This window comes from Microchirus variegatus (genome assembly GCF_963457635.1).
Source record: "Microchirus variegatus genome assembly, chromosome: 1".
In the NCBI taxonomy this organism is placed as follows: Eukaryota; Metazoa; Chordata; class Actinopteri; order Pleuronectiformes; family Soleidae; genus Microchirus; species Microchirus variegatus.
The window spans coordinates 25,929,790-25,950,102 of NC_139802.1; the positions used below are offsets into that span (position 1 = coordinate 25,929,790).

The window sequence follows — 20,313 nt, forward strand, 5'->3', positions numbered from 1 at the left end:
TGAAACACTACGAAAATGAAACAAAAACTATTATACAGCGACGAGACAATGCAGGAGCACATAATATGTATAAAAAAGTGGATTTTGGGTTATATAAACCCATAAATACTACATATTGTACCTTTAACAATGTTTAAAAATAGCTTTGTCACTTATTCCCACCGCAGTCCCTTTTCACGCCTTTGACCCGGAGTCAGACACAGAACGTCATCCACAACAGACGTTCTGCTTCTTCTTCTTCTTCTACGGTACAATGTACACAACCGGATGTGCCTGGACTAGTTCCCGGAGCAGGAGGATCCGCTGTTCAGGATAACTGCTGTTTGCGTAACCGGACCGTGTTTTTTCAGAAATCTGGCTAAGACTGAGATTACAATACAACACAGTAGGGCTGGGCAATATGGTCTAAAAATAAAATCCCCGATTTATTTAATAAAAAATAAATTTTCGATTTAAAACAATTTCTTTCTTCTTTTTTTTAAACTACTAAAGACAAAATAATTATTCATATGATGTACTATGTGTAAATGCATGATTTGTTTTACACACACATACACAGTGTTTCAGTGTCAGTTAATTGAAATATTTTAAATACATCCTCCATGACCGTAGCACAGACTCTGACTGATCTAGGGCCCTATGAAATCCATTTTATTTTTTCCAAATTCCGTTTTATTTTTTTCCAAATACTGTTTTATCCGTTTTAATTTTTTAGAATTCCGTTTTTTTTTTTTTTTTTATTCTGTTTTTTACCTTTTATACTAAATTTACCACCATAGAGTGTGTGCTTTTTCTGTCAGTGAATAAAATGTCCATTGAAATGCAACTTTCTTCTTCACTGACTTTCTCAATTGTTCAATTGTTTTCATTTAAAGGTACAATGTGTAGTATTTATGGGTTTATATAACCCAAAATCCACTTTTTTATACATATTATGTGCTCCTGCATTGTCTAGTCGCTGCATAATAGTTTTTGTTTCATTTTCGTAGTGTTTCAAAAAGTCATGTAAAATAACATGACCGCGGACCGCGGTTGCATAGCCACTGTTAGCAGCAAGACGCCATGTTTCTACCGGAGCCTGTAAGGACAAACGCGAGAGAACAAATCAAGCGTCTCTTTACTTGTAGCCGAAGTCCCGCCTCCTCTCTCTCCGCTTCGTCTTCTACGGCCGCGGTAGCTCGCCCTCTCCCTCGCCTCACGAACCTCATCTGCTGACACGGAGAAAGACAACGAGGACGACATTTGACCAGCTGCGGCTACCGTAGCGCTCTAGATGGCACTATAAACTACTTATTTCCCCTTTAAGCTAAATCCTAATTAAGTAAATGCCAGTGAATATTAAAACAAAGCCATGCAAGGCTGGTCACATTTAAAAAGTAAAACAATTAACATAAATAAAAAAGTGGTAGTGCCCCCTCATCTGGTGCAGACAGATTTCTGCGCACCGCCCCTGCGCTGTACTGTTCTCCATCTCCTGTGCCGTGCGTTTCTCCAGATCTGGAGACTGGATCATTTCTCTACACACAGTTTTACCCCTACAACTCTGCAATTACTAATAACAGATGCATCAGAGCAGCCGGTGTCTTTAGTTAACTGTTCAAAGAGAGAGAATGTTCTCTGCTGTGAAATGAATGTCACGGGGAGTTCATAAGTTTCACTTTTGCACAAAGAGACTTTCCAGCATTTAATAGTTGCTGTTCCACAGTGTACTCGCTGTGTTTCGGCATTCGTGCATTCCTAAATATAACATCTTTATTGACAATAACAATATAACTGTAATAATGCGTATTTGATGGTGTGACTTGAGTTTCAATCGGCACCTAGACAAGGGGACGCTTGCCGGTTACATGTGGGCGCAGCGCGCTTGTTCCGCGTTTATGAAAAATCTGTGGTGTATAAAAAGGTGTATATAACTGTTGGGCACAGCATGACTGTGAGGCCTCACTGTCCCCTTTGGAAAACCTGAATGCAGATGAGACTTAAAATGGTGGTCTGAAAGACCCCAGGAGCCACATGGGAAGAACAAAGAGAAGGAAACTTTTCCTCCAAGGCGTCCAGCTGTGATGCACTCATCCCCCACAACTCACTGCGGCCGAGGATGTCCACGGCAGTCAACCGTTCACCCATTGGTGGACACCACAGGATGCCCCACCCCCTAGGCATAGGTAATAAAACTGAACGAACCCCAGAGTTCGGTCTCTTCACCATATTTTCCTAGCAAGAGCGGATGTATGTGTTTAAGAAGAGGAAACATCAAAGAACTCCATTCTCGCTGGCCAAGCTGTGAAGGTTCTTTCTTCGTCTATTCCTACCCCATTTTTTGTTTTTTCCATTTTAGTTTTGCTTTTTATTCAATGAGACGCCCGCACCCGTTCTCTGATGCCGGTAGACTGACCGAAGAACAGATCGAACCAGGGATTGAACACAGCTCTACAGGCGCGCTTTAATCTCTTCCATTCCGGCAGAACCAGCCCACGGAGCAGAATCGCGCAACGCGATCCACGGACCCCTTCCTTACTCGTTGTAAGGCAACTCATAGTAAGCGATTGTGTCTGGGCAAATTAACTATTCAGAGCTTATTATAAACACGGGAGTGCACCCCGGAGTTTCATTGTGTTCTTATTGTTGATGTACTTTTTATTTTTTTTCATTGCCACCGTGTGTGTCTCACACACGGCTGTAACTTGTGTAGAATAATACCTGTGAGCTAAGCTAGCGGACCGTTTAGCGGAACCACCGCGGCGCCGACTGACCAGCTGATCGTTGGTATTATTTATTTATTTGTGCCTCTCGCTCTGCGCGCAGCGTCAGCAGCGATCGTAATAGAAGCTTAATTTGACCGGTAAGAAGACAGGCTCACGAGATAAACTCTCGCTAACCTGTGTGGTCGAATTGTGTTTCTATTTCTCCTCACGAGTCTCCCCTTTGTACTGTGATTTGTCCTCGTGTATCGCGATCCTGTGTCCTCCACACAGCCCGCGATCACTCATTGAGAGGAAACTTCCGTGATCTGTAAGAACCACAGTTTAAGTCGGCCAAGCCGGATAAACTGTGTGATTACAGAAGTTTCTGATCAGACTCGTTCCTTTGTCTATTTCACTTCTTGCCGCCATTACCTTTAAATTTTTCCACGTCACTGCTGACTTCACTTCCTCCTTCAACTCTCCTCTTTTATTCAGCGCTTCCGCTGGTGAAAGACGGAAGAGCGGAGTAAAGAAATCAGAGCACGAGCGCCATCTCGCGTCGCCTCACGGTAACAGCGAGTGACGCCATTTTCACGTGACGTAACTTTTGGTAACCCGGAAGTGGGAGGCGCGTCGTCGTGACAACCGTCACGTCAGAGACCCCTCCTTCTTTTACCTTTTGGCTTTGTTTGTTGCTTCCTGTTTTACTTTGGCTTTGTTTTGTTCACTTCCTGTTACCTACTGCCAAAGTGACACGCGCCCTTTTCACACATACACACACACACACCCTCACCTACACACACACACACACACACGTTCCTGCACTCAGATCCATACCCTTTTTATTTTATTTTACTTTCTTTCTTTTATATTGAAACGTTTTTACCAGTAGTTATTTTAGTTTAAGGGACTGATGTTTGTTGCTGTTATTAATTAATTTTAATGCTTTAATAAATGTTGAACCTTTACTTTAAAAGTACCGTTTCTGTCTTTTGTGTTTGCTTGTTTGTAACAAAGGGTAATTGAAAGAAGCCAGCGTACGATCTCACACCTTCTTTGTTATTTATTAATTAATATTAATATACTTATTATTAATTAGTTATAACTGATAGTCAAGAGACACTTGAAGGTTGTAAATTGACAGTTTCTCTGTCATTCTCCTCACGCTAAGAGGAGTGGTGCCCTGTTTTTATGAAATTAATAACAAAATTTATTATTAAAAATAATTAATCATTTGTATTAATATTTTCCCACCAATTACTAAGTTGAATCACAACATAATTGGTGCCCCGTGTGAGGCTTCTTAATATATTACCTTGTCACTGGCCCGCTTGCGCAAAACAACAGAAACTACTTGCTGTGAACAGATATTCAGTTTCTTCCTGCTAAACAGGAAAAGAAACGGTATCGGTTCAGCTAGCAGACTGACTGGTGACCGTTTACTGGGGGTCACCTTGTTTTTAGTACTGTGCTGAAGCAAACTAGTGTGGATATTGTGCTGTCAAGCGTATGTTAGATTGTGTAAACCTCTGACGAGTAACACCATTAACATTCACTTTAATTGTGTTGTGTAACCCTGTGTGTATTTGTTTTGTTTGTCACCCCATTGATAGTTAAAACGTGATCAGTAAGTCACGGGCTGATCCCCCGTACACAGTCTAGCTGACTGCTTGTTTTGACTAGGCCAGGTTTATTTTATTTTTTGTGTGTGCCCTTGTCCTACCCTGCACTGTTCAGCCAGTGAGAAGCTGTGCGCCGCATTAGGACTCAGAGTTTGAAGACTGTGATAGCCTAGCCGCCGCACCACTGAGCAAACAGGATGAGCTGGCAAAGCGACCCTTTTGCTGCAGCTCAACCGCAGGGAGCTAACACAGATGATTCCCTGCGGGACCTGGTGGCCGATCTTAGCCAGTGTTCTGTCAATTACATCAACCGGTTGAGTGAATATGACGAGAACAACTGTGAGTCGGCCCTCCAGAAGCTGGGAGACTATGCACAGGACCCCCAACAAAAACCTGAACATACCTCCCATGGACTGTTCGGTTATATGTTCCTCATCCAGCGACACAAGAGCCAGCTACAACAGTCGCAGCTTGAACAAATGAAGGCAGCGGAGAAAATAGCACAAGACCGCTACCGTGAGCAAGAATCACGATTTGCTCGAATGCAACTGTGATTGGAGGAGATGGAGATGGAGAGGGAACAGGGGAAGCCAGGTCCACCCAGTCCCGGTCCCAGCCAAGAGGACCCCCAGGACGTGTACCTCAGGGGCAACCTGCCTCATTTGAATTCCCCTCGGGACCTACCTCTCCCCCCTCCTCCTCCAGTCTTCCCTGCCGTAGAACCAGCACCCCTCAGGGAGCCACCTGTCAGGAGCCTTTCAGCCCTTTTCCAGGGAAACTCGAACCTGATTGTGCTGGACGCCATACACGCGTCGTCCTCAGCTTCTCCTGAAAAGAAGAGCACGCCATACGCCCCAGAAGGACACCAACTGCCTGCGTCCAGACAGCTATTAAGCCACTTTGACCGGAGGTGGCCCCCAACTCAACGAGGTGAGGACCGCTTCCTAGGTCAAGGGGCTGCAGAAGCAGGGGGCGGCCACCATCAGCCCCTGGAACATGGTCAGCATCCTCAGGGGACGGGTAGGTCGCAGCAAACCCACCTTAATCGGAGTGGGTCCCCGACTCAACGAGTTGGAGACCGTCTCCTAGGTCAAGGGGGTTACAGCGGACCTAGCCCTGCACAAGTGGGGGGTGGTCGCCATCAGCCCACAGAATATGGTCAAGGTCCTCAGGGGGCAGCGAGGGCGCAACAGTGACGCCTGGAGGAGCTGAGTGACTATGGTTTTTCAGATGAGGGCGAGGGTGTTGGAACCTACAGGCAGCGTGGGCTGCGTACACGCCAACTGGAGTCCCTCGCCCAAGACCTTGAACGTTTTGATCCAAATGTGAAGCACGCAAACGTGAATGACTACCTCAGGGAGGTTGGCCATTGCTTGGCCGATCTGCCCGACGCTAGTGAAAGAGAAGCGGTGAAACTCATCTGGAAGACCACGTCCAGAAGTGTACATGCTTTCATAGAGACTCTTCCCCTTACCACTAGGGACCATTTTGAGTCTCTTCGAATGGCCCTGCTGGAAGAATATGCCCCATATGTAGACGAAACATCGGCTGCTTTGAGCGCCATGGCAGTCACCCAAAAGCGGGGCGAATCTCCTCGTGAGTATTACCAGCGGTTAAAGACTACCTATTTCCAAGGCCGCAATGCCCCCGGGTTGGAGGAAGACCAATCCTTCCGGTCCTTGTTCATGCACAACCTGCAGGAGGGCATCCGTTTCGACGTGACGATGCATTGCAGGACCCAGCGGATGACAACATCTGAAGTAAAAAGGTCTGAGTAACTTGTGTGGGAGACCCGGACGCGCCCGAGTAAACACACAGGCGGCGACAGAGAGGTTTTCAGCCTCCAGGCTGAGGGCCCTGCTTCATTGGCACTTGAGGGCAATGAAAAACCTTGGGCTCGGCCTCCTAACCAGTCGGGAAGCCTGAACCATCGACGTTCACCACCCTCAAGGAAGCCTCGGTCCCAAAGGGGACGAGCTCCCCCTAACTTCAGACTGAATCGAAACCGCAAGGGAGTGGAGAACGAAGAGTTAAAGGGGGAGATCGAGGATTTGGTTCGGTGGTGTGTGGCAGAGGCAGTCGAAGCCCTGAAAGAGTAGCACCTGCCCGGACCCCCAAAGACACCACCGGAACCTGAGTCTAGTTCTTCCTTAGCAGGAGTCGTCCGGGAAGTGACTCCTCCTCCTACGGCGAGAGTGTACTCCGTCGGACGGGGAAAAGAGGAGAGAGAGGGCGGAACTCCTCTCTCTCCAATGCTCCATGACACTTCCTCTCCTCCACTCCTGACCTTCCTTGGCCACTTGGTCCGCCAAGGTAGCGCCCGCCGCATATACACCTCCGTTACCGCAGGGGGGTGTACCGATATGTTGGCGCTTCTGGATCCTGGCTCGGAAATCAGCCTCATGCATTCTTGCACGTTTGCTGAAGTGGCTCGAGCTATGCTTGCCCGAGGCAAATTACTGAGAACCGAGCCTTGTAGTCTCAGCGTCGTGAGCTACACACAGGATCGGTCCCCAATCACCCAGCGCGCGTGGGTGGACCTTACCTTCCAGGGGTTGACGTTGACTCACCCCATCTACATCTGTGGACTCGACACCGAGCCACTCCTCATTGGCCAAGACCTGCTTGACCGACTGGCGCCACTGATCGACTGCCGGCAAGACTGCATTTGGGGTTAGGTTGCCACACCTAAGCGATTAGAGTCGACAAAGGCCTCCACACACCTGTTAAAACAGGTGACGGCCATTCAGGTGACCCGCCAGTTGCCAACAGCTATCGACTCTTGCCCAGAGCCTGTTCCTGATCCGGAACCTGGAAAGGCAGCACCCAGGACCTTGGAGCTGGGGGAGCACAGCTCAACTAGTTCCCAGTCCAGCCAGGCTGCCTTCCAGGAGACAAGGGATGCACCATGTGCCACAGTGGAGCATCGGCATCAACACTCGGTGATGCCGGCGTTTCACGGTGTGAAAGGTGATGGCTTCTCAGAGGAAGCTGATGGAAGGGGGGCATACAGGCCTCAAGGGCGGCACATTCGTAAGGGAATGCACCACCGCCTGGTCGACCTGCCCCACGCCACACCTGAAACAGAGTTGGAAGACCAAGGAACCAAGGAAAGAAAGGGAGGGTCTGATCCAGCGGTACCTGGCAGAGGCGCTGGAATCTCGAAAGAGGACACAGTGCCTACCTGGGTAACCACTGTTGGATCCTTATTTTGGTTCCTCCTCAGCCTGACAGGGCTTGTAAGTTATCCCGACTGCCCAAAAAGGGGGACCCTACTTCAGTCGCTAAGACTGAAGCAGACTCTGACCCTGGGGAGGGAGAGAATGCAGTTGTTCGTCTGGTTTGTTGGTTGTTTGTTGTTGTGTACACTCCCTCTTGGTGTTCCCTCACCTGAAGCTCAGTGTGATTGCATGCCTCACACTTCCCTGCATGCAGTAACCCCTCCAATAACGAATGTGGTCATTAACTCGATCCAGTTCTTGTTTGGTGCACTTGGCATAACCTTGGCAGTACAATTTCCAACTAGGGGAACCCCACAGTTCAGAAATTGGCCCTTTACTCCTGGTCTAGCTACTGTTTAACCAAATCCACCAGATCCAGATACACATGCGTTTAAACCAACTTGACTTCCCTTCTTCCTCCCTCACAATCTTGTTTTGTTTTTGTTTCATTAATTTCAATATCATTTTTTATTCTTGGTGCACTGTTTCCTTTACCTCACCGAGAATGTTGTATGAATGTATTGTATGTTTGTTTAGGATTGTTTTTCTTGGTGTATAGTTAGCATCGAATTGTCTGCCCAGACACCCTTAGGTATCCCAGACACGATCCGCTTGCTAGCGCCACACCATGAACTATACCTCTGCAAATATTGACTGTTCTCACTGTTCCCCTCAGAACTCCAGTGACTTTACTTCTCTCCCAGAACATGCAGCTTTACCTGACCAACAGTCAGGTGAGAGCAAGGCCCTTCACTTGATCAGAACCCTGCGGCCTACACCCCAGCCTTCAGATCAAGAGGGGGATTGTTGGGCACAGCATGACTGTGAGGCCTCACTGTCCCCTTTGGAAAACCTGAATGCAGATGAGACTTAAAATGGTGGTCTGAAAGACCCCAGGAGCCACATGGGAAGAACAAAGAGAAGGAAACTTTTCCTCCAAGGCGTCCAGCTGTGATGCACTCATCCCCCACAACTCACTGCGGCCGAGGATGTCCACGGCAGTCAACCGTTCACCCATTGGTGGACACCACAGGATGCCCCACCCCCTAGGCATAGGTAATAAAACTGAACGAACCCCAGAGTTCGGTCTCTTCACCATATTTTCCTAGCGAGAGCGGATGTATGTGTTTAAGAAGAGGAAACATCAAAGAACTCCATTCTCGCTGGCCAAGCTGTGAAGGTTCTTTCTTCGTCCATTCCTACCCCATTTTTTGTTTTTTCCATTTTAGTTTTGCTTTTTATTCAATGAGACGCCCGCACCCGTTCTCTGATGCCGGTAGACTGACCGAAGAACAGATCGAACCAGGGATTGAACACAGCTCTAGAGGCGCGCTTTAATCTCTTCCATTCCGGCAGAACCAGCCCACGGAGCAGAATCGCGCAACGCGATCCACGGACCCCTTCCTTACTCGTTGTAAGGCAACTCATAGTAAGCGATTGTGTCTGGGCAAATTAACTATTCAGAGCTTATTATAAACACGGGAGTGCACCCCGGAGTTTCATTGTGTTCTTATTGTTGATGTACTTTTTATTTTTTTTCATTGCCACCGTGTGTGTCTCACACACGGCTGTAACTTGTGTAGAATAATACCTGTGAGCTAAGCTAGCGGACCGTTTAGCGGAACCACCGCGGCGCCGACTGACCAGCTGATCGTTGGTATTATTTATTTATTTGTGCCTCTCGCTCTGCGCGCAGCATCAGCAGCGATCGTAATAGAAGCTTAATTTGACCGGTAAGAAGACAGGCTCACGAGATAAACTCTCGCTAACCTGTGTGGTCGAACTCGTTCCTTTGTCTATTTCACTTCTTGCCGCCATTACCTTTAAATTTTTCCACGTCACTGCTGACTTCACTTCCTCCTTCAACTCTCCTCTTTTATTCAGCGCTTCCGCTGGTGAAAGACGGAAGAGCGGAGTAAAGAAATCAGAGCACGAGCGCCATCCCGCGTCGCCTCACGGTTAACAGCGAGTGACGCCATTTTCACGTGACGTAACTTTTGGTAACCCGGAAGTGGGAGGCGCGTCGTCGTGACAACCGTCACGTCAGAGACCCCTCCTTCTTTTACCTTTTGGCTTTGTTTGTTGCTTCCTGTTTTACTTTGGCTTTGTTTTGTTCACTTCCTGTTACCTACTGCCAAAGTGACACGCCCCCTTTTCACACATACACACACACACACCCTCACCTACACACACACACACACACACACACACACACACGTTCCTGCACTCAGATCCATACCCTTTTTATTTTATTTTACTTTCTTTCTTTTATATTGAAACGTTTTTACCAGTAATTATTTTAGATTAAGGGACTGATGTTTGTTGCTGTTATTAATTAATTTTAATGCTTTAATAAATGTTGAACCTTTACTTTAAAAGTACCGTTTCTGTCTTTTGTGTTTTGTGCTTGTTTGTAACAAAGGGTAATTGAAAGAAGCCAGCGTACGATCTCACACCTTCTTTGTTATTTATTAATTAATATTAATATACTTATTATTAATTAGTTATAACTGATAGTCAAGAGACACTTGAAGGTTGTAAAGTGACTGTTTCTCTGTCATTCTCCTCACGCTAAGAGGAGTGGTGCCCCGTTTTTATGAAATTAATAACAAAATTAATTATTAAAAATAATTAATCATTTGTATTTATATTTTCCCACCAATTACTAAGTTGAATCACAACATAACGTAAATAAACAAGCAATATGCACTGGGGGAAACCCTGGCCAGGTGAGTGTTTGTGAGGAGACGCACGGGTGGTGCCACAAATGAGCGTTCCCCGGAACATTTCCCCAGTGCGAACATTAAAAAAGTGCACCGAAGTAAGTATTTTTTTTTAATAGTTGGAACATAAAAATTGAATGAATCGATAAAATCGATATATCGCCCAGGCCTACAACACAGCGTTCTCAGCAGTGGCTGAACTGTTTGTTTCGAGGTAATGGAGCAGATGCACACCAAAAAAGAAGCGTTAATTGGTACTTCCGTTCTAGGTCTGCTTCAAGTGAAAACAATTGATATTATTTATTTTCATTTCAAGAGTGTGTCTTTTTATAAGGCTCTATAGTTGGTGTTTAAGTATAGTTAATACATGTCTTACAATAACACATAATAGTCATAATTTCATATTTCCTGAAAACCTGGATTATTATGTTCTCTCCCCACTGTGGGATAAATAAAGCTATCTTATCTTATCTTATCTTATGCCGGATGCCCTTCCTGATGCAATCCACTGGGGTCAATTTCGAGTGTCCAATTATCAATGAGCAATGGGAATACCTTGCTCAGGGGTACCCCTACCCATTAATTCCCATATATTCCCATGGAAAGTTTACAATTTGAATTATTTCCAAAATTCCTGTCTCAAAAATTGACAGAAAAACAATAAAAAAGATGAAATGCTCCCAAATCAATAGATATAATGAAATTCAAATAATCCGAGAGATGAGGTCTCCATGGCAACTGATAATGTGGAAAAGAAAACAATTTAATAAAGGACAGACACGCTTTGAAAACAGATTGGGGAGGGGGGTGGCTGTAAAGCAGGGAGAGGAGAGCAGAGGAGAGAGGAGATGGAGGGAGAGCGAAAGAGGGAGGCAGGGTGGTGGGGGGTGTTTGTGGCTGTAGTGGTTGCTCTACAGCTTGTTTCCCCCGGCGTGTGAAGGATCTGTGTCTGTCCCAAGGACACTGGACTAATTAGAAAAGCTTTCAGGCCAGAAAGTGCAGATTCAGGTTTTAATACACAAAATTATTTCAGGGGCAGTGAATCGGAAAACCATTAGTGTTCTCAAATTCTCAAGGAAAGTTTCTGGAATTTCCCACTCATTCGCAACCCTAATTAGAAGGTGTCATAACATAATACATGTTTTTAAAAGTGTTTGCAAAGTCAGATCTGAGTCAAAGAAATCCTAAATTACAGATTGCATTATCATTCTTTTCTACACTGCTCTGATAAATGAATGATTAATGGAAAATTAACGACATGCAGCAATAAGAGCTTCACCCACCATTTCCTTTCAGCTCTCGCACGTAGTTACTGGGGAACCACCCCGTCCTGCCGTCAAGCGAGCCTTCCCACCAGCCCCCCTCCTCCTGCCTGCTCACACTTATGATGTTGCCCTTGAAGAAGGAGAGCTCATCCTCATTGGTCTGCTGGAAGGGAAAGCGTGCCTTGACCAGCACATGGCCACACCCACTGCCCCCTGACATGTCCTGGATGTTGAGAAGAACAGGAAGCACTCAGCTGAGCTATAGCCCCAAGTTTTCTTTTGGTAGAATTAAAGATGTGATATTTTTCAGCATTAAAAAGTATTTTTAAAAAAGACAATACTTTGTCAAAATGTTTCCATAACCCTTTGAATCCATAGAAATATGTATTTCTGTTAGAAGTAAAAGATCAATTTGGTTACTTTGGTTGCCTTTCAATGTCGTCATACTCTTTACTGTCTCTGCTTTAACTTCCAGGACAAACCCACTATGACACATTAGTACATGGAATAAAATATGTAATATATATAATGTATATATATATATATATATATATATATATATAGGTTTGTTACCCGCATGCTATTGTGGGAATTTCCTACAAAGTCTCCAAAGATACTAACTTGTGGAAGTAGACCATTTAGGGCCCATACACACAAGAAAGAGTTCAGAAGTATCAGCTAAATTTGTGTCATACCATTGATACCAGTGATTTGGGAGCCCTCAGAGCTGTCTCTCGGGCCCCTGGGGCCCTAGACAAAGAGGGACCCTCTTTTACATCACACCACCTCTTCTTTTGAAATGTTAGCAGCTACATTTGTGCAAAGGATAAAGATAATTAACATATTAAAAGTCAGTCAAATTGGAGATTAATACAATAATGTTGAATTAGAATAACATTATAAAATATAAATATTTTGAGCACTGTTATTGTTGTTATGGTAGCTCACCAGGCTGTGACACTGAGGGTGCAGTAGTTTGTAGGAGCGAGTCTGAGTGTTCAAAGAGTCAAATGACTTGATCCTCAAGGTTGAGGAGTGTGGCAGGCACACACCGTCTCCAGAGACACCTACATACACAAGCACAAAACGTTTTAAAACATACAAGTAACATCCTAGTATGACTAGAAATAGGGCTGATTATTGCCATTGTTTAAAAATGTTCTGAAAATTACTAATTTATAAAAGTTTTTTTTTTTTTTTCAAATGTTGTTAACTTAGTAAACCTTTATTTATTTATTTTTATTTTTACTATGTATACAGTGGTATGCAAAAGTTTGGGCACCCCTGTAAATTTTCATGATTTTCCTTTACAAATCATTGGTTGTTTGAATAAGAAATTTTTGTTAAATATATCAGGAGACAAGCACAATGATATTTGAAAAGTGAAATAAAGTTTTCTTGCACACAGAAAGTAGGCATGTGCAAGTTTAGGCACCACAAAAGAAACATTTTGTGCATCCTCCTTTTGCAGAAATAACAGGTTTGATGGTTTCCGAGCATATTGTTTCAAAGATTAAAATAAATTGCAGTAGCCTACATGGAAAAGAGTTGAACAATGTTTAAGACTTTCATCTTGGGAGAGATGGACCCAGTGCCACAATTTCCATCTTGAAGTGAAAGTAGTTGTCAAAGAAACACTGCTAGAGATGTCTTTTCAGTGAAATATACTGGTTAGATTTAGACTCAATCTGTCAATTATTTTCTCGATTAATCAAATATTTTTTGTCCATAAAATATAGTTAAAATGTTGATAAGTCTTTATCAAACCTGGAACCTAGTTTAAATTTTTTTTTTTTGTCAAATAAATCAAAGAAACCAGACAATATTCACATTTAAGAAGCTAAAAAATATCACAAAGCTTGTATTAATTAATAATAAAAAAATAAAAAAATAAAAAACTCTCTAAAATCGATTAATTCATTGTTGAAGCCCAACTGGCTAACTAAATGTTTCACAAATATTACATGATAACAAAAAATCATCAAAAATGATTTATAACTCACCGCCAGTCCATGCCTGCACGTCACCTAAAATAACGGACTATGCTGCGAGTGAAACGAAGACTTGTGGCAGAGGCACTAAAACCACAAATTGTGATTGGTCGACTGGATATATTTGTTTGTTTATTTATTTATTTTTATGGTGAATTTCATTAGGAGGAAAGTACCAAGTGCCAATGGGGTGTTTTAGAGCACCCATGTTTCACAGGTAACAGCGTGTCTTCAGAGAACACCGCCCTTGCTTTCCACTATTATGGTTTAGTCCAACCCAGTGGGTTGTTGTCTCTCCGTGGCTAATGAGAGACAGACAGATTAGCGTTTCCATTAATTAGAGCTGAAACGATTAAGCGATGAATTGATTATTAATCGATTACTAAATTAATCGCCAACTACTTTGATAATCGATTAATCGGTTTGAAGCTTTTTTCATGATTAAAACAATATTTCTGATTGTTTCAGCTTCTAAAATGTGAATATTTTCTTAGTCTTTGCTCCACATAAACAAATAAATCATTAAACTGAATCATTTTGGTTTGTGGACAAAGCAAGACATTCAAGAACATTGTAATTTCCAGGTTTGACAAACACTGATCAATGTTTTGTATCTATTTGTATCTCAGCTGCGAAGCTGAACTCCTATATTCAGTCTCGTTCTGTGCGAGGTCATGCACAGAGCCAAATAATCTAAATATTCCTCAACACTTATTGTGCTGATATTACTAGTTGACATAGTACATTATTTTCGGATATCAGGGGCTATTGTTTTGCACAGATGCACGTAATGCAAAACACTGTCAGAGCCGTCAGACTGTGTTGAACTGCAGCCGCACTGCGGCTCTTTTAATTTTAAAAGAGCTGCACCCACAAAGCAGCCCCCCCCCCCCGATGACTCAATTTTTAGTGGAAATTTCAGGGCTTTATTCGATCAAGAGTTTCTTTGGTTCCTTCGCCTCTGCTTATCTGAGATTTTTCTTGGTCTGCCACTTCGGACCTTAACTAGAACTGTGCCTGTGGTCTTCCAATTCCTCACAATGTTCCTCACAGTTGAAACTGAGAGTTTAAATCTCTGAGATAGCTTTCTGTATCCTTCCCCTAAACCATGATGTTGAACAATCATGTTTTCAGGTCATTTGAGAGTTGTTTCGAGGCTCCCATGTTGCCAAGACGCAAAGAGGAGAAAAACTTAGGATTGGCCTATTTAAATACACTTTCTCATGATTGGATTCACCTGTGTATGGAGGTCAAGGGTCACTGAGGTTACCAAACCAATTTTGAGTTCCAATAATTAGTGCTAAAGGTATTGAAATCAATAAAATGACAAGGGTGCCTACATTATGCAAATGCATAATTTTGTTTAAATAATTCTTGCACTTTCTGTAAATCATATAAACTTTATTTCACTTCTCAAATATCACTGTGCTTGTCTCCTATATGATATATTTAACTGAAATTTCTTATCCAAACAACCAATGATTCATAAAGCAAAAACCTGAAAATTTACAGGGGTGCCCACACTTTTGCATACCACTGTAAATGTATAAAGTGCACTGCAGTGCAGCTAGAAATTGCAGATTGCAACAACAGACCACCTCCTCTCCATTGCATCAATTGTTGAGGGAGCTCAGAAATGTAATTAATTTGGAAGGCCTCCAATGTATAAACTCGCAAATAAAGAAAGCAATGTCCTAAATCTGGAAACCACTTCTTGGCCAGCGGTATAATATCACGCATCCCTAAGTATTAATAAGGGCACTAAACCACAAAGAATAAACCTCAAACCTAAGTGAAAAAAGGGTATTGCCTGCTTAAATCACAGACTACATCTCGATGTACCCCCATGAGATGTAGCACATAAATCTACATGTAGCACATCTCTAACTGATTTTTAATCTCTTACAGTTCTGCTGACACCAGTGAACGACATGAGGTCAGGACAGGAAAGAGGACTCCGTCATCTTCAAGTCTCTGACCACAACAGTCTTCACTACAGGCTGTGATAAACCCAGTGATCCAGATGATCCTGGCATTTAAAGACTTTTTTCACTTTTTATTCTTGTCATTGTGTATTGTATGTTTTGGGTAACATCTACTGCACATCTGTCCGTCCAGGGAGTGGATCCCTCACCTGTGGTTCTCCCTAAGGTTTCTACCCTTTTTCCCTTTTACAAGGGTTTTTTTTTTTTCCCTGGTAGTTTTTCCTTACCCTGGTCGAAGGTCTAAGGACAGAGGATGTTACCAACCCTGTGAAGTCCCGTGAGACAAACTATGTTTTGTAAACTGTGGGCTATATAAATAAAGATTGATTGATTGATTGATTGATTGACTTGGCCACATACACAAAATACAATGATGCACTTACCTTCACTGGCTATGTTCAGGGCAACCAGGCAGTTCAGCACCTTGGAGAAGTTCAGGTCCTGCAGGAGGTCACTGACCTCAAAAGGCTGAAGGAGACAGAAGAGAAAAATTATGACAAATATCCATTTTTCCTGCACACAACTGCAGAGGTATTTTCTTCTGTATTGAAATTAACAAAATATTTTCCATTCTTGTGTCACAGCAGATGTAGCTATAACTTTTATTCATAGTGCAAAATAACTAAGTACACATATAAATAATAGATGGAGAGGGTGCAAGCATTGAAGTCAAGGATGCAGCAGCATATTCCAGTGTTTCCCAAACTTCCTATATGAGGAACCACTGGCGAACTACTGTTGGGTCTACTGTTTTAGTAATTAGTTATATTGGAGGATTGGTATGGAATTAGATTTGTGTATTTATGTATTTAAGTATTCTACTGTCAATAGACGGGCAACTGTAGTTCAGTGGTCAGTGGTCCCGGCTTTGCTAGTCTACATGCCGATGTGTCCTTGGGAAAGTGGGCAAGGGCAAATGTGCTGCACATACAGTAGATGCACTGTATGAAAGTGAGTGAATGGGTGTGAATGGGTCAATGGCAAAACTGCAGTGTAATGCAGCTTTGAGTGGTCATCAAGACTAGAAACAGGCATGCAAACTGGTCGGGGTGAAAAAGGTGAGAAGAGTGCGCGAGAAGGGAAATGGCCGTTACATCGCAAAACAAGCGCGATTGACATTGAGACCAATAAGTGCATACTCAAAATTACTCAAAACCACACATATACCAAGAAAACAAACAAATACAACAACAAATAAATAAAAATGGGAATTCACAGTGAAGGTGTGCTCACTCGCTGCTGGTCAGCTCATATTGGCGCCATGTGGATGTAGTCTATTTCAATGAGCATTCTAGAATCAGAGATGCGTTGGCTTCCAATCATGTAATATTCACGCATGCATTCATGTTCATGTTGAGTCAAGATGCACTCGTAGGGCCTATGAAATCTGTTTTATTTTTTTCCAAATTCCGTCTTTTCCGTTTTAATTTTTTAGAATTCTGTTTTTTAACTTTTACACTTACTTTACCACCATAGAGTGTGTGCTTTTTGTGTCAGTGAATAAAATGTCCATTAATGAAATGCAACTTTCGTCTTCTTGAATCAGCTGATTTATCAATTGTACACTTGTTTTCACTTAAGTTAAATCCTAATTAAGTCAGGGTCAGTGAATCTTAAAGTGGACCTAGACCGGAAGTTCCAATTAACACTGTTATTTAGTGTGTATCTGCATCATTACCTTGTTTAAGAAGCCCTGAAGTTTCTAAACAAACAGTTCAGACACTGCTGACAACGCTGTGTTTATTGTAATCTCGGGCTCAGCGAGGGGTGGAATTGGGATTCTGCCTTAACCTAACCACAATTCACATCTTAGCCCTTACTCTAACCAGTCCCCATGAGGACTACAGGACCTTAAAAGTCTGTTTAGGATCTTTCTTTATTTCTTTTATTTTTAATTAACCTTTATTTAACCAGGACTAAGGCTGAATCCCAATTTCATCCCCTTAGCCCTCCCCCTTCCCCCTACCCCTTGTTTTTGCGCGTTCATGTGAGGGGTAGGGCTGTCTCATTTCTCATTAGGGTTAAGGAGTAGGGCCAAGCCGAAGGGCTACATACCCCTCGAAACGAAGCTTCCTCAGGACCACACTTGAAACGGAGGGCTTTGAGGAATTTCGCAGCTTCCGCCGCGTCACCTGTCAGCGAAGTTTGAAAGCTGGCCGTCAAAGACTCGCACAAATGTATTTTCAGTATTTTAATTACGACAGTCATGTGTAATAATTGTATTGTGGTCTTCTTCAATTGTCAACGGTGTTTCTGAATCACTAGTCAAGTTTGTTTTGAATTACTAGCTAGTCGTAGCCGATGCTATCCCGGCGTTCCTTTCGTAAGTGGTTAGCTAGCTGCTATCGCTATTTTTTAACATTAACAAATTGTGCCGGAGTGCACAGTTACGTCTTCAGGACAGAACATGAGATTCTGTCCCCGCTCTCCTCCGCTCTGTCTTTCTCCCTCTGCACCGTGTGTGCATGCGTGTGTGAATGCGTGTGTGTGTGTGTGTGTGGTTATGGTAATGCAGCGGGTCTGCAGTCGCTGTAACTGTGTGTGTGAACACTCCTCACGTCAGCGTTGCCGCCGATGTCGTTGGTTAGCAGCTGACAGTCGTAAAAACTGAAAAATAGCCCAGGCAACAGACATTATTTGTGAGGACGGCATTTTTGGATTGTTACATCAACAAGCATCGCATCAGCTTGTTGATGTAGCAGTCCGCGAGCATCAAGTCCGGACAACGTGATGACGTAATGGAGGTGTGCCTCATTTCTTAGGGGAATGTTCGTACCCCTCGCTCCATCAACTCTGTTTTGTGGGCCAAGGGGAACTCCGACAAAGGGGTAGGTGGAATTGGGATTCAGCCTAAAACTCAGATTGTGATAAAAAAAAAAATCTCTTTTGCAAAAGCAACCTAGCCAAAACAGGCAGAAGTAACACGTTAGGGCATGGATACAACCAATTCAATCATACAGCATACTCACATCAAACATCACACAATCAGCCATTTAAAATTATTTTAAAGTGTCAAATGAAACAATATACAGCCTAACAAGGTAAAGAATAATAAAATAAAATAATAAAAAATAATGAAAAAAACAAGTACACAGAGAAGAGCGCACACACTCAGAGCCTGCTGTGATTGGTCAAACAGCTTACCTGACAACAGGGAGCACTTGATTAAAAGCCGCAGAAGCAAACTAAATGCACTGGATCAATATCCCATGCAATTAGGTTCAATTAATAGTTGAAGATAAATGTATGATGTTGATTGTTATTGTGTATTACACAGTGCAGCTCCAGTTAATCATGGAGTCACAGACAGACACCAGTAGTCCATTGTGTAATCCCATACTGGTGGACAGACAGTGTGCCCGCCTTGTCTTGCTACACTGATGTCAGGCAGGCTGCTGGTAACTGAGGCCTTGGCTTCCAGCAACATGGCTGAAAAGCCTCTAATCAACCTGATTGAAAAATTCACTTTCTGCCAGGGCGGGTTTCATTACGTCAGCCCACCCTCCTCCTTCTCCTCTTCCTCCTCCTCATTTCATCTTCTCATACTCCACCCACTGCTCCATCGCCATGGATTGATTTTTTTCTATTTAAAGCCTGTTCTCATTGTCAGGACTAATCAGACAGGTTTGGCTTGTTAAAAATCTGCATTTCATTGTCAAAGATCAATAGCATGTAAACTGTCTTTTTGTACTGTTTAATCTTTGTGCAGGATTTGCGCTGCCTTCCATTTACATCGGAACTCGGAAGTCCGAACTGGAAGTGATGTCACCCCCTGATATCATGGTGTTCAGTTCAGTTGAGAAGTCTTAAAAAAGCCACGGAAGGTTTCTATGAACTGCCATGTTGGCAGCCTAAGATGCAGCAAAAATTAGCCGAGATCCAAAATCCACCGAGATCAATGAGGATAAAGTGGTAGAAGATTGATGGCTGGATGTGCTGATACTCATCCCTAGTACGCACACCACATGTCACACATTTAATACTAGATCTCGACTGTAAATCAAAATATCGATCGAAACTATGTCTAATCTTGACAAAGTTGGACTCAACGATTTATGATGATGATTCATGACACCATGTAGGGAAATTAAATGAGCTATCATAAAATAAAACCAATGGTCCGAGACTAAACTAGACCCATCTGCGCTAAAAGAGAGGAAAAGATCGAGAATCTAATTGAATCGTGACCTTAAAATCGAAAATCAAATTGAATCAAGAATTTGAGAGAATTGTGACACCCCTATTGGATACATATTCATGTATGTGGGGCAAATGTATGTCTGGCCCAGACATGTTACCACCACAAACCCAATATATTTATTAATGCTTTATACAATATGCTTTACGTATTATAGATGCTTAATACTCATAATGCTTTATACAATAATAAGATAAATAACATTGTCACCCTGAGGATTCGGTCCTACAACCTTTCCAACACAAGTTAGGTGTCAAAGGAGTAACATACAAAACCAAGGGCACGGTTTACTAAACCGAGGGTAGCAGAACCTAATAAATCATAATTTATACAGGGTTGGATTTCCTATTAGACAAAAAACATCTGGCCTACAGGTAACTTATTGTATACTTGAGTGAGTAAAATACATTTATCAATAAACTACTGCACATTCACACTAGTTATGTTATCATGCTGTAGATATTTCACATTTATAACTACACAATTATCAATGACATGGAAACGTATTTAAACCCTTTTTTGGCAACAGCAGGGAATAGTTTAACAGTTTTCTTTAACACCTTTAACTTTCTTTAACTTGTTTATCGATATGGATCACGTGCTTCACGCAACAATTGCGCACAG

The 20,313-nt window shown here is 43.0% G+C and overlaps 1 protein-coding gene across 1 annotated transcript in view; it reads right to left on the reverse strand.

Moving 5' to 3' along the window:
• LOC310934263 (rho guanine nucleotide exchange factor 7-like) overlaps positions 1-20,313 on the reverse strand; it is a gene marked incomplete at its 5' end in the record, with an annotated part of 67,877 nt that overhangs the window by 43,769 nt on the left and 3,795 nt on the right. The window contains 3 exons of the mRNA XM_083897956.1: positions 11,534-11,738; positions 12,464-12,582; positions 15,875-15,959. Coding sequence (XP_083754082.1) covers positions 11,534-11,738; positions 12,464-12,582; positions 15,875-15,959 — 409 coding nt within the window. The remainder of the gene's footprint in view (positions 1-11,533; positions 11,739-12,463; positions 12,583-15,874; positions 15,960-20,313) is intronic.